The 14,846-nt window shown below is 38.1% G+C and overlaps 1 protein-coding gene across 1 annotated transcript in view; it reads right to left on the reverse strand.

The window, feature by feature from the left end:
- Positions 1 to 1,306: 1,306 nt before the first annotated feature.
- Positions 1,307 to 14,846, reverse strand: part of JAK2 (Janus kinase 2) — a 43,502-nt gene continuing 29,962 nt past the window's right edge. The window contains exons 20-23 of the mRNA XM_062513689.1: positions 10,055 to 10,227; positions 9,029 to 9,146; positions 7,627 to 7,740; positions 1,307 to 5,453 (exon numbers count right to left, since the gene is read on the reverse strand). Coding sequence (XP_062369673.1) covers positions 5,346 to 5,453; positions 7,627 to 7,740; positions 9,029 to 9,146; positions 10,055 to 10,227 — 513 coding nt within the window. The 3' untranslated portion in view covers positions 1,307 to 5,345. The remainder of the gene's footprint in view (positions 5,454 to 7,626; positions 7,741 to 9,028; positions 9,147 to 10,054; positions 10,228 to 14,846) is intronic.

Genomic DNA, 14,846 nt, shown 5'->3' on the forward strand with positions numbered 1-14,846 from the left:
TTTCTTTTTGTTGTTTGTTTGTTTTCTGGACTGCTGGGCTCAGCTGTGTTTGGCACTGTTGCCCTGTGGGGCTTGGTCCCTTGTGGCTGAGCTCAGCACCACTTGGCTTGGCTCAGCTGGGGTTTTGGACTCTGCACGGCTGCTTCTGCTCTGCCAGAGCCAGGGGTGTTCACTGGGCTCAAAGGAACAGAGGAGGGACTGGAGTGATGGAGCAGGGCTGAGTCCACTGGGTTGATCCAGGCACCTAGGGAGAACCAAGGTGACACACCCCCCCTTCTTTCTGATCCTTGGCTTTTCCTGCTGAATCCATATCCCCAGTGACATGTGTGTGGTATGCAGTAAGCCACGTCATCACACCCACACAGCACTAAAACCTCCATCTGCATCCTGGCAGATCGATTATATCACACTCATCCAAACCTGCCAAAGCAAGAATCATGTGCCTACAAATAGCAGCACAACCACTGGATGGCTGGGGAGGTACCCTCTGCCTCCTGCCACCACCTGGAACACCACCTTGGGCCTTGAAAAGCAAGTCTTGTTGGGACGTGGCACCCCTGAGAGAACTGAGTTGGACAATGCAACTCATTTCAAAAACAGCTTCATAGACATCTGGGCCAGAGAGTATGGTATTGAGCGGGTGCCCTGCCAAACAAAAACTCTATATATTGTGGAAGGGAATAAAGTCCCTGTGGTCCATTTGGGAAATGTGTTAGGGAAAACTGTTTGGATTAGTCCTGACTGAAGCAAAGGCAAACTCATCTGTGGGACTGGTTTTGCTCAAGGACACTGGTGTACTTGGTGGGTAACACTGAGGGACCAGCTGTGTATTTAATAAGATCATTCAACTCTGTTAAAGGTAAATGGTGGTAATTTTCCTGTAAAGTTAAGGAACGTCATATGGAAAGTAACAAAGTAATGCAAATCAAGACATTAGAATTTGTAACAAATTTACAAAATGTAAGGTGGTGTAAGGCACCTCTATCTTACAGACTTGCTCTCTTTAAATACTGAAAATGAAAGGAACTGCTTCTTCATCCCAAATTAATTTGACTAGTGAAAGCCTTCATTAAAAAATATATAAAGCCCTCAGTCTTATTGTTTATGTAACATCTAATACACACCTTTACTTTGATACATCTAAGTTTCTTCCAAAGGATAAAAGCTTCCAGGGTATTCTAGGAAGATCAGAAAGTCACATGTGCTGTGTTCTACCTCATTAAACAGAATAGCTGCCTTCAGCAGTGATTTAAACACCAGTAACAAATTCTAGTGTACAAAAGAAAATACTAGCAGGCATGTGTCATTCATTGTATTCAGTTCTTTTATTTTCACTATCCAAATGCAAAAGAAACACACAGTTAATTTTCAGGTATGGATACACAGTTTTCTAAAAATATCCCTTTCATGCTCTCTTCAATAAACCATGTGTTCAAATGTTTACATTTTAATCATAAGTAGCAGGTATATTTTTCTTCCTGCTCCCTACCACCAAGGAACTTTTACCTACTTTAATATAAAGTACTGTAAATCTCTTATTCAAAAAGAAAAATTCAGAACAAAACTTCTAAATCAAACAACTTTTCAGAATTGTTGTTGGGCATGGCACAACATTTAGTAGTTTATTTTGGTATAGTAATTATTGAAATTTTTTCAGCCAGGTTAGGTGTCTGTGAATATTTCAGACTTAAGGCAGATAATATACAGTTTAGAAATATAGTAGCACATATTTGTCATGGTACGGCATTTTCAGTAGACATCAGTTTTTCATAATTCATTGTGCATTTCACATCTCAGAAAGCTTCTCCCATGCTGAACATCATCCTTCTTCCTTTAGTCTTTTTCTTCTAGACCTCTAGTTTCACTCTCAGAATTCTAAACTCAAGGTGTTTGTAATTATACATTCCTGAAAAGCTTGCTTTCTTTACACAAGGGTTACATTTCTTCATACTTAATATAGTAACATCTTTTCTCATACATTTCAAGGCAGCTGGTCAACATCTCAACTCAATGCAACAACTAAAAATTTAATTTGGGGAAAAAATATAATTCTTACATATATTTTCACAGTTGTATTCATGAGGACATTTAATAACAACTATCTCAACTATGGAAGCTTTTAACCAGTACTATGACTCAACAAGAACACGGGTTTCTTTCCCTGAAAATTAATTTCTCCTCTGGCTTACTACATGACTGTTGCAAGTTTGTGGAATACTGTGTGGAATATATTTAAAAACTAACTTTGAAACTTAACATATTTATAGTGATAGACAACAAACCAATACTACACAACACAATACTTGATTGCAGAGATTCTATAAGATGCATTGTGCACTTATTAAAAAATTCTTTCACTTCAAATATAAGTGCAAAGCAATAGTTAATATTTTAATTCTACACTGTAGTAGCAGTCATGTATACATAAACCAGCGCTTTTTCTACCAACAAAATCAAACAGCATTTTGGGTAGGATAATGATTACACTAAAGTATGACAAATGCAATGCCAACTGAAGACAGCTTTCAAATCAAAGTACTTAGTCTTTTAATACAAAAGCCATGTAAAAGTATGACATTATCAATGCTGTACATCTGAGAGCTTTCAAAATACAAAATACAGTGTTTTTGGGTGTTTTTTGGTGTTGCTGTTGTTTTGTGGGTTTTTTTAAAGGTTACACAATTGGCAGTAGCAAATTGAGCAAAATCACTACATTTACATCCTCAAAAGCTTTTTGAGAAAGCCACCAGGTCTGCTCTGGGACCTAAATATTGACACTGCAGATGACTATACATCCCCCGAGTCCTAAGCACTACTTGGTCCTATACTCCCAGCTAAGAACATTTATCCCAAACAATCAAGCCCCCACAGAGGCCTCTGGTAGTTAAAAAAGAGTGTCTCTGACCAACAGCACACAATTAGACTGCAGTGCAAAGATATGGCTTTCTCTAAAAATTATATAGTATGAAGTAAAAAAAAAAATGCCTCCACAAGACACTTAAAAATCATCCTTGAGTTCACCACTACATTTATGCAATCAAATAGAGTATGTAATTAGTCATACTGTAGTAGAACAAGAAAAAGACCTTTAATTCACTTGAAAAAATTAGCAGACTGGAAGATTTCTTCATTGCATTACACAAACTTCCCTGAGATTTTTACATAAATTATGTTTAGTCTACTACGTATTTGAAACCAGTGAGCTACTGAGTGTCATACACTGCAAATTTTACATAATTCCTGCATATGTTATCCAGCTAAAATGCTGTCTTGATGCTTTAAAGCTTTATCTCCTTTATTACAAAAAAAAGTACACATAACTGAGACTACAAATGCAAAGACATGTTTTTCACAAAATCTCAAATCCTCAAAGCAATGTATAGAAATTGAAAAAAACATGTAAAATTGAACAAAGCACTTTAAAGTTCTTTGCAGCTTAAAAACTGACTGTGAAATTAGTTTGAAAAATCACCTATGCAAATGCTTGGTGGCAAGAACACTAACAGATATAGTTTTAAATGCAATGGGCAGAGAGAGAAGGCTGGTGCTGCTCTCCCTATTTAGCACTCTCTTGTACTATAAAATAGCAATTTTGTAGGAGTGATTGTGGGAGAGAAACATCATAGTGATACAAAATACTGTTATACTGGCACTATAAAGATGTTTTAAAATATTTTTTCAGATTTTTTTTAAAGCTGAGGTTCTTCAACTTCTGATAAGATGGATGTAGTTAACCACAAATATTAAGGAGGCTTCCCAGTGAAAGCAACCTCTGTTTCACTAACTCACTGCCACAAATTTTAAAAATTAATACTTCATTTTAAATATAAATCTGGATGTCAGGTCAGTTTGCCAAGCTGTATATCCCCTTAACTGAACTTCTCTCTGCAGAAGTCCAAGAAGTACAAGCATTTCACTTCACAAACAATAATGCTTAAGTAAAAACAAACAAACAAGATTATTTCAACTAAAAAGAAACAAACCTTGCAATTATACTGCTTTGAGATATGAGATTATCCCCAAGTTTTATGCCTCAAGGCAAAACCGAAGTGTTCTTTTGTCCAAAAATTTTTGTTACTTATTTCAAAAGCTGAATTATACAGCATTCAGGTAGCTCTGATTTCCTTCCAGTTCTCAGCAACTGGAATCATGTCCTTGCCCTCTGCTGAGTGTGGAGCAATTGCACTTGTAAATCCTCCTTCCAAATAGTCTCATGTTGGGTATTACCACAGAAAGAAATACACTTGGGCCACCTCAATACAGAACAGGCTTGATGTGGTTGTAACTGGCCATATCAGATTCTGAGTTGTAAGTACTCTTTTTCTGTGCCGGAAAGAAGATACTAAGATGATCATCTTAATAGCAAAGTGAGGAATTGTGAAAGTGAGGGAATTTTCTAGATTTTTAATCCTGCTTTGAAAGTCCCAATTCACAGATATACTTACGACTGCATGAAACCTACAGAGATGGAAAGAAAAAAAGAGCAGCATTTAAAAGCAGTATGTTTACCTTTTCCTTATTTAAACTGAAGACACTGCCTTGTGTAAAATGAATTAACTTCTATGTGTTATCACAGTACCTTCAATTCTTTAAAGGCAATCTAATACTCAGCAAGGGAAGATTAAGAAGAAAAGGATAACATCTTTGCTTTTTCATTTTTACATGAAAATTTTTGCATGGATTAATAGATTTACTGTCCCAAAAAAGCACAATTTGCTCCCTTTCTCTCAAAATACTTACAGTACATCATACAGCCTATTACATCTCTTTGGATATACTGCTGGCTGATAACTGATTCAGACAGGCACAGAAAATCACTTCTATTTTTTTACACAGAGAAGCCAGTTCTGCATCAACAATGAAAAAAATAATGAAACTCTATTAACACGCAAGTCATTGTGCAACACACAAAACAGGTTGGCGAGCCACTATACACTCAGTGTAAAAGTATTTCTAGAAGTCTTTTCTGGGCATCTCCATTTCAACACGGAAATATAATGCGTTTTTATCACTTTGTTTCATCACATTTTAAGTCATCTCTTTTTTGTATCACCAAGTAAGGCAAATAATGGTGTTGCTGAATGACCACCCATCATTTAATTTAGAAAAATAATTTCTTTCCCTATTGAGAATTTCAGCATGTTCTCATGGTAACAAACACATCCTGATGAAAAAGCCCTATCAGTATTCTGCAATATGTAGATCAAGACAGGGTGTTTGCCACACAGATTTTACTTCCAGCAAGGATAAGATGTGTGCACATGTACATATGTCAAATATACACAGCTGACCAAGTACATTTTGTTCTGCATTCCAACTCATCCTCTGAGGGAGGGACAGTTTTTTCATCCACCCATGTTTTCCCTTATATGATCCACTCTCTGAGCAAGATCCCGAAAGGTGGGGCGCTGGGCAACATTATTGTTCCAGCATTCTTTCATGATAGCATAAATCTGGAAAAGAAAAAAAGAAAATTGGTAGGAAGTAAACAGATGCCACACATATTTACTTTAAACTGGTCTAAAGAACATGCAGCTTAACTTTATGCTTCCAGACAACAGCTGCAAAAGAGTGTGCCTAACTCTTGCTATACCCATCAGTTTATCTGCTTGATCCCAGTGACAGCAAGAACTTAGGATAGGTGGCTCTGCAACAGCTCTTACTATAAAAGACAATTTTTTTAAGTTAGCATGAAAATTCACTCAACTGTTTTTGGAAACTTTTATGAGACTTATGCTCTTTTGCTAAGTTTTTTTTTTTCTCTTCTTATTTATTTTTTAAGCTCAAAAATACTTTAGCATGACAAACACCAGTATGACCAGAAATCTGGTTTACAAAGAGAGTAATTCTAAATAAGGCTTCCCCTGCAAGGTTAATATATACTTCTCCATATTTGTATATGAAATTCTTAATTATTCTTCATATATAATCAGAAATAAGCAAAAAAAAGTTACTGTGCAAACTGAACAAACTTTGAAAGATATTTCCCCTGCCACAGTTACATGGCAACAGTTTTCTGTTTTGCCCAGAGATGTACCTGATACCTGGTGTCATACAACTTGCCAAGCTCTTCACCTGTACTCTTCTTCAATCCAGATTGTTATTACTAATTTCTCATACTTTCAACAGTTTCTCACGTGTTGCTTAAGAGCAATCTGTACAGCTACCAGAATAAAAATTAGAAACTGTTCCTTATTTTTCAGCAAATTTGAAACACCTACATTGACTAAGTTGCTTTAGAATCAAGTCTCAAGCAGCTTGTAAGCTGCAAGATAAGGTGCTGTAAGGTACAGGTATCTGGAATATTTGTCATCTGTGATGACTGGCCTTTCAGGATGAAAAGTGGATGAGTACAGTTTCTGACACAGAGACATTTCAACCTTGCTTTGATATCTGGAGAAATGTCAGACATTGAAATCTTTGGGTTAGTTAAAACGCAGTTTCAGTAAAACATATTATGTATTACCTTATACATTTGACATTCAAGTTATCTATAAAAAGCCAAACCTTTGCAATTCAACAGTTGCAGTAATGGTACATACAAAGCAAGAAAGGTTGTTAAAAGACTTCTCTTTCATTCTCTCTACATTTTTCCTTCCCCCATAGCTTCCTGTCTCACTTGTACCAGTTTTTCTCTCCTCTATTAGATCACTTGACCCTGTTGTTTCCATCAGTTTTGAATGGATTATTTTGTGAGTTACTGCCAAGTGTGCTTGACTTTAAAGGGAGCAGCAATTAATCTGAGCTGGAAGCTACATATGCAAAAAATAACAACAGCCCATAATTATTTTCCTTCCTTTTTTTTCATTACTGATTCACCTACACACACAAACCAGGTCAGTTTGACTGAATCTGGCTCTGTACATCCTGCTCTGAAGAACAGAATACAACTGTTAGGCTTAGGAGTGGTATGAAAGTATATTTTAAAGCATCTTAAAGCATAGAACACTGCATCAATTTGTGTGCTCTGACGACAGCTTTTACAGCTATACTTTAGTATCTACAAAGAACATGAATATAAATCTGAAGACCCCAAACATAGAAAATCTGATTCATATACTTAACTGTGCCTACACTCTGCAAGTTGAAAATGCTTGAAAGTTAATAATATACATGATAAACATGACCCTTCCACACTTGAGAAGGGAACAGTAACAGAAAGGCAATAGTCATGATGAGAAGCTCTTTAAATCCTGGAATTAAATGTGAAAAGCCTCAGGTAGATACTAAGATATTTTTGCTAAATGGTATAGATTTCAAAGGAATCCAAAGTTCACAGCTTTGAATGAGAATCTCTACATTGGACTTACACAGAACAAGTTCTGTATACTAATCTTGTTGCCTTAATACATGTATCTTTTTTAAATAGAAGTGTGAGTGCCCAAGTCAGAATGGTCCCACTTCATGTATTCAGCAAGACTACAGTCTGGGCTCCTGAGGCAATACAAGTTAAAGAATCAGAAAAAAAAATATATTCATCATGAAACTGATAAAAATAACAGCACCGCCATTTCACTTGAAAAAATACTTTGGTGGTCCAAGCAGAACAAAATACAAGTTTTGCATTTACAGTTACTGACTAACTGAGCACTGTTCACACTATACGAGTATTTTATTTTACTTCACCTCATCAGGGCATCCATCTGGTCTCGGCAGTCGTCCATTATTCTTCAAAAGTTCTATCAAATGAAATACAATCATCTGCCCTTGTTTATCATTGCCAATCATGCGCATGAATTCCTGAAACAAAAGACCAGCTGTAATATATATTTTGAGGAAAAAAAAGATGCTGCAATATTCTTACCAAACAAAAGTTCTTTATAAGAATAATAAGAATAAATTGAATAGTACATAACAATTATGAAATTATAAATTACATGTCCAGAGAATATATCAGTAATTACATATTTTTTTGTGTGTAAAATGGCATATAGAATAGAATAAAATGGTAGATACACAATTGAAAGCACTAAGTGAAAAAAATCTTTAAAAATGGCCAAGGTGTGAAAACAATTTATAATTATGAAGACTACAAGAGGTGAACAAACCACTTTGGTCAAATTTTCCAAGTTACCTTTTCTTGATACATACCAATAGAACAACCAACCTGATAAAAATGTGAATGCACATGTATATTGATTCACTGAAAGAATAGTCCACCTGTGCTCATAACTTACTCTATCAATTTTCATTTCATAATCCTTCTGAAGAACTCTAGGTGTCTTTATATTCTAATGCTGAAGAGTTGTCCTGAGTTCTTCCTTGGTAGTTCTGATAGCTCATTGTATGGTGCAACTAAGAGATCCACTGAAGCCAGTGCAGAGGTATCCTCCAAGGACATTTTTGCCTATCATCGCTACTCAGCTCTCAAAACCACATTTTCAAGACTGACACTCTGGACAAGGGTGAGGCCAGATCCAGTAAATACAGAAGCCTCAACTCTCCTCTGTTACGCCTATGGATACTGCTAGGTGAAAATAAGACCATGTACCTTCTTTTCAGTTGGAGTATAATTTCTTCACTCTCTGTAAATTTGTCTTTAAAGACACCCGTCAACAGCCTGCAAAAAGCCAGTCCTCTTCTTTCTTGAACTTTGCTAACTTACTAACCTAGGTACTGTTAACATAAAATACCTTTAAATTCCTTAATTAACTTATTATGCATGTGTTCAGGTCAGCCTTAAATTTGGAACAACAATAAAAATAAAGGTCATGCAATGGAATGGTTGCATCTGGGATAACTGTCCATGAAGGATGGGACAGAACAACCTACAATAAGAGATTTTAAAATCTGTTTCAAACAGAAGTTACAGAATGGGTAAGATATGCAGACTACAAAGTAATTTTCAGATCTTCCTTCCTTCTTATGGCTTTATACCAGTACCTTTTATTTACTGCTTCAGCCTGGATGCTGTCTCATAAACACTAAGGTATCTCTAAGTAAACATCAACCTATTGAGGTACACTACACGACAATCTTGAACATTTAAACAAACAAATTCTCTGAGATTCATTAACTATATACTTACAGCTGGTGGGCTTTTGCTCTTGTCAATATAGGTGAAGAGTTCATACAAGACCACACCAAAGCTCCACACGTCTGAGGCCACAGAAAATTTGCTTTCTGTCAGAGATTCTGGTGCGTACCTGCAACACACAGTACAAGGAAAACTGCTTTCTGCAACATGTGTCATTTTGATTTTGAAAACATTTGCTTTAGTAAAACAGATTTCCTTTTCATGAGTAAGTGTTCCTTATTCACTGATACTATCATGTTCTCTTTCCCTTTCACTACCTTCAATTAGAAACTACTCCTTATATAATAGTTAATTGGTTTTGAAAACCAAATCCACCTGAAACAAATACAGCTAGTGATAACTATAACCAGGTTTGATTTCTTTCCCTACAAGGTTGTAGATATATTTCTTATTTGTAGTGCAAGTAAACAAGAATTTGATGTGATAAGATCTGCAAAGAAAGATATTTATAGCCTTCCATCACTTTCAATGAGCCTTCAACTGTGTTGTAAGCACTTCTGGAAATAAACTGTACATCTCCAATAGCATCTACTAAGATGCCATTTTGTATAATTTATTCTTTAGGTAAGCAGTGCCTGAGTCAGAATTAAAATACAGATTCAAATTGCATGTATGGAATGGCATTTCCTCTTGGAGTGTATCCAACAAATCTCAGCTGGAAGACATGAGTGACCAGTGTTTAGGGAATTAGAAGGCCTAAAAATTTGAAAGCATCCAGGCAAATGGGCCATTTTAGACTTCTTTTATCTCTGAATATATTTTCTGTTGGACACTATTTCCTTTAAATAAGTATTTTTTTTGGTTTTTGTTTTGGGTGTTTTTCTGTTGTTTTTTTTTAAATGTTGAATAGTCCTAGATACTACTCTGTGAAGTGAAATATCATGCATGTGACTTTCACAATGCCAGAAAACTGATGTGGGGCTTGCAAGTAAGAATTACACAACATGCAAAATGCATTGGCTGAAATGACAAAAAATGAAAACATCCCATGATTTCACATATCAAAACAAGACTTACCAAAATATAGGACTTTCACCAGGTTCTTTCACTTTGTAGTATTCTTTATCTTGTGGCAAGACTTTTGTCAATCCAAAATCTCCAATTTTAACTCTGTTCTCATTCTCCACCAAAATATTTCTTGTTGCTAAATCCCGGTGAACATATCTTTTTGTACCAAGATACTCCATGCCCTAGGTGTAGAGGTTACAAACGGAACAGGAAAAAAGTTATTTTTTCCACTACATAGCTGCACTTTCCCCAAGAGGATGAAATAACCTTAAAGTTATAACCAAAACCAGGTCTGTCTTCTCTGAGGAATTAATTTTTCCAAGCTCAGGGACTTCCCTTAACTGGAGCGAGATAGACTGAGTACCTGTCAGAGCCAAGTAGTTTTAATTATGTAGCTGGATAAATGCTACAGCTCCTTTTGTGACCAAATGCAGCTGGCTGGTGATATGCAGAAGGAAAAGAATTGGGCTAAGCTACACAATCCAGAGCACATGAGAAGACTGTCCAACCTATCTATTTAATTTATGCTTTTTTTTCTTCACTTTCTGCATCTGTTTCCCCAATTGCTTCCATGAAATTTTGTATTATGACTCCTTGAATTTGACAGTTATTCACTGTATTTCCAACTGTGTGCCTTGCTTCTCTTTTCTATGGACCATTATTGACCAATAAATTTCGGCTTATTGTTATACTTCCACAGATTGCTGTAAGAAAACATTGGTCTGAAGCCATGTTGTCTATTGTTCCTGGCGATCCCTTCTTACCAATGCACCTAATTGCTTTCACTCACAATGAAATTTGGAAGAAGCCAGTGTGGATAGTGGCATTACTAAAACAAGGTCTTGCTTAGGCAGTGATAAATGGAGGACTGAAAGTGATGCTGCACAGTGTTAAGAGATACCCAACTCATGTGAAAGGAATCACAAAGTAAGTTGTCAGTTTCAAAGTTTTATAAAAAAGCATATCACCCCTTCAACATAACAGAAAAGTAATAGTGTTAGTGATCTCAAAAGTTCTGAAATGCAATGTCATAGTAGTTATGCCAAAAGGCTTATTTCTCTTTCTCTATTTCTTTTTTCTTAATGTGAAAAACCTCAGAATTTGGCTATGAAGTACTTACTTCTCTCAGATCCTACTACCTCCCAGTACCATTGGGTGGCATTGCTGCTCTCTCACAGCTCATACCAAAATGGTTCAAAAATGCCCTGGCTCCTCATCTGCCATAAATACCAAACCTAACTTCTTCAAAGTGAGGCTTCTGTCCTGGTACAATTAGCCTATGAAAATACTACAGCTTTTTCTTACTATGATGTACTATTCTGAAAACAGACCTAAAGTTTGATGATAGTAGTAACTTCTCTGGTAGCCTGGAAAACACCTAAGACAGATCTTTAATTGAAATAACGCAAATTCTAAGTGGATATCATAATCCTGTGACACTAGTCTAACAACAGAGTTTAAATGTTTGTCTTTAAAACTGGGTTCACCACTAAGGACACTTGAAACACATCAAACATTAAGAGAAGGAAAGCCCTTTCCCAGTGTAACAGCAAGGAACCAATACACAGTAAACAATCAAACACATTAATCTTAACCCTCAGGTAATGGGTGTGACTTCATTTCTTTCATACACTTGAGAGGAGACCAGCAAGGCAGAGGTAGAAAGGTTTTTGATCAAAAACCCCCAGGATTACAGACTGACAGAAATGCACTGCAGAAAGAAGAGATGTGAGATGCTGAAAGATTTGCAAGATTCTTTCAGAACCTTGAAAATGAAAATCTTGCAAGATTTTCTTGCAAATATTGCAAGAAAAGAAAAACCATCTGAAAAGTGTAACATGACCAGCTAAATGAAGAAAAAGCATTTATGTTCCATTTTCACAATATCAGGTACTCACTATGTTTATAATTAAGTTGTTTTGGAGTAACAGAATGCCACAGATTAGAGTGAAATCTTGAAGCAATGGAAATAACCTCTACTTCGCAGATTGTACAGCAACAACACTCCAAAGCAAGGCACATACACTGTAACTCTCAGATTTTGCTTTTCTTAGAAGTGAAGTTAATTCCTTTAAGAGCAAGTTCTATGCAGTTTCCCACATTTTCATACTGGTTGTCCCCATGGTTCATCATTATCAAAGCAGTAAGTTTTCCCACTTTAGTATCTGCAGGATGCATATTTTAGCTCCCTTTCTCTTGGCTGGCGCTTGGTACTTAGGAAGGAATAATCTCATCTGCCATTTTAATTTCTCACCATCCTGAAGACCTGTAATATTGTGAAAGTTCTTCCATATATGTGTATGTACACACACAAAAACAGGTTCCTTTTTCTTTGTAGTTTCTGAATACAGTTCCTTTCCAACAGATTTATATCATATTTGCATAGCCAGCGAAGGCCAAAATCCACCTTCCAGTCCTCCCACTGGATACCTCAGACCAGGGTCCCAAGATATGTTGTCACTGTCATTTCACCAGGCTTTGAATGAAAGCCTGAGAACTTCTACATGCTTTGCAGCTTCTTATCAGAGTGCACAAGGCCAGCACCTTGAGGTCACAGGCTGAAATGGACAAAGATAAATGTCTGCAGCCTTTGTATGCTCAAAAATTCATGTTGCATCTAACTTTTATGAAAGATTTGCTCACTGCCCTCGTAGAGAGTGCAGTAGATAGTCCTTGTGGCTAGTAAGATTCTTCCAGGTACTCTGCTTGAACAAAGATTGTTTATATTGACTTACCAGCATAACAGAGCAATTTTGTTGCAGAAATAAGTACGGGATAATTTCTTAGGCCTGTTACCAGACAATGACTCCTTGTTTAGGAGACACAGATTAGAGAGCTCTCCAGTGCCCTGAAGTGGGTGGCCACCTGTTCAATCCTTTCTCTCTGTGAAAAGACTGACGCTTGCCATATATTTTTCTAATATATTTTTCTAACGTTTTTTGTTTTCCCACATTTTGTACTGCTTGTCCATCAAGGAGCTTCTCCTGGAGACTACTCACATTTCTGTCCTTCAGTGAAGCACATGAATAGGTGAGATAAGCTGTTAAGGGTGCAGCATTCCTTGTACATGCAAGAGGTTCAACAGCTAAAAGGTTAGTCCAGATTCAAGCAGGGAACCTGCAAGCTCTTTTCACTGTGAGAAAGTTAGAATGTCAGGAGAAGATCTTGGCTCTGGTAGAGACTCTCCCCTGATTCTTGGCAGACCTTTTCCGTTGATATTGCAGAAACTAACTCTTAGGATCTTCATGTGACGGGGCACAATTACCAGACGTAAGAATATCTGTGGGCAGCATACCCTCAAAAATATCCTCATCCATCCTAGCATGATGAGGAAGCTGACAATAGAGCTTGCCAAGCCACTCTCCATCATCTGTCATCAGTCCTGGTTCCTGGTTCCAGATGACTGAAGCTGGACAAGGACAGAAGAAGGATCTGGGAAACTTCAGGCCAGTCAGTCTCAGCTCGGTGCCAGGCAAGGGTATGGACTAGATCATCTTGAGTGATATCAGACAGCACCAAGGATGCTGTCGGATACAGGATGGCCAAGGGCTCAGACCCAGCCAGCAGGGATTTAGGAGTGGCAGGTCCTGTCTGACCAATCTGATCTCCCTTAATGACCAGGTGACCCAAATGGGGGATGCAGGAAAGGCTGTGGAGATTGTCTGCCTGGACTTCAGCAAGGCCTTTAACACCATTTCTCACAGCAGACTCCTGTAAAAGCTGCAGCTCAAGGCTTGGACAGGAGCACTCTGTGCTGGGTTAAGAACTGTCTGGATGGCCGGGCCCAGAGAGTGGTGAATGGTGCTGCATCCAGCTGGTGGCTGCTCACCAGGGGTGTCCCACAGGGATCTATGCTGGGGCCAGTTCTGTTTAATGCCTTCACTGATGATCTAGATGAGGGGATTGAATATACCCTCAGTAAATTCATGGACATTACCAGGTAGGGTGGGAGTGTTGATCTGCTGGAGTATAGTAGGGGTCTGCAGAAGGACCTGGGCAGGCTGGATCAATGGGCTGAATCCAGCAGTATGAGGTTTAATGAGAACAAGTGCCAGGTCTTGCACTTTGGCCACAACAACCCCAGGCAGAGTCACAGGTTGGGGACAGAGTGGTTGGACAGTGGCCACACAGAAAGGAACCTGGGGACACTGACTGACAGCAGCTGAACATGAGCCAGGGTGTGCCCAGGTATCCAAGAAGGCCAATGGCATCCTGGCCTGTTCCAGCAACAGTGTAGCCTGCAGGACCAAGGCAGGGATTGTCCTCCTGTACTTGGTATTGGTGAGGCTGCATCTCAAATCCTGTCTCCAGTTCTGGGCCCCTCAGTTTGGTAAGGACATTGAGGTGCTGGAGCATGTCTAGAGGAGGTCAACAAGGATGGTGAAGGGTCTGGAGCTCAGGTCCTATGAGAAGCAGCTGAGGGAGCTAAGTTGTTTAGGAGGCTCAGGGGGAACCTCATCCCTCTCTACAGCTCCCTGAAAGGAGGGGGTAGTAGCCAGATCAGGGCTGGGCTCTTCGCCCAGGCAGCCAGTGACAGGATAAGAGGACACAGTCTTACCCTGTGCCAGGGAAGGTTTAGGTTGGGGATTAAGAAGAAGTGGTTCACAGAAGGTGTGACTGGGCTTTGGAATGGGCTGCCCAGGGATGTGGGGGAATCACCATCCATAAAGGTATTTAAGGAAAGACTGGATTTAGTGCTCAGTGGTTAACAAGATGGTATTCATTCATAGGTTAGGGTCAATGATCTCAAACGTCTTTTTCAGCTTAGTTGATTCTGTGATTATGAAATCTTATATAACCT

This window comes from Cinclus cinclus, chromosome Z (assembly GCF_963662255.1).
Source record: "Cinclus cinclus chromosome Z, bCinCin1.1, whole genome shotgun sequence".
Classification (NCBI taxonomy): domain Eukaryota; kingdom Metazoa; phylum Chordata; class Aves; order Passeriformes; family Cinclidae; genus Cinclus; species Cinclus cinclus.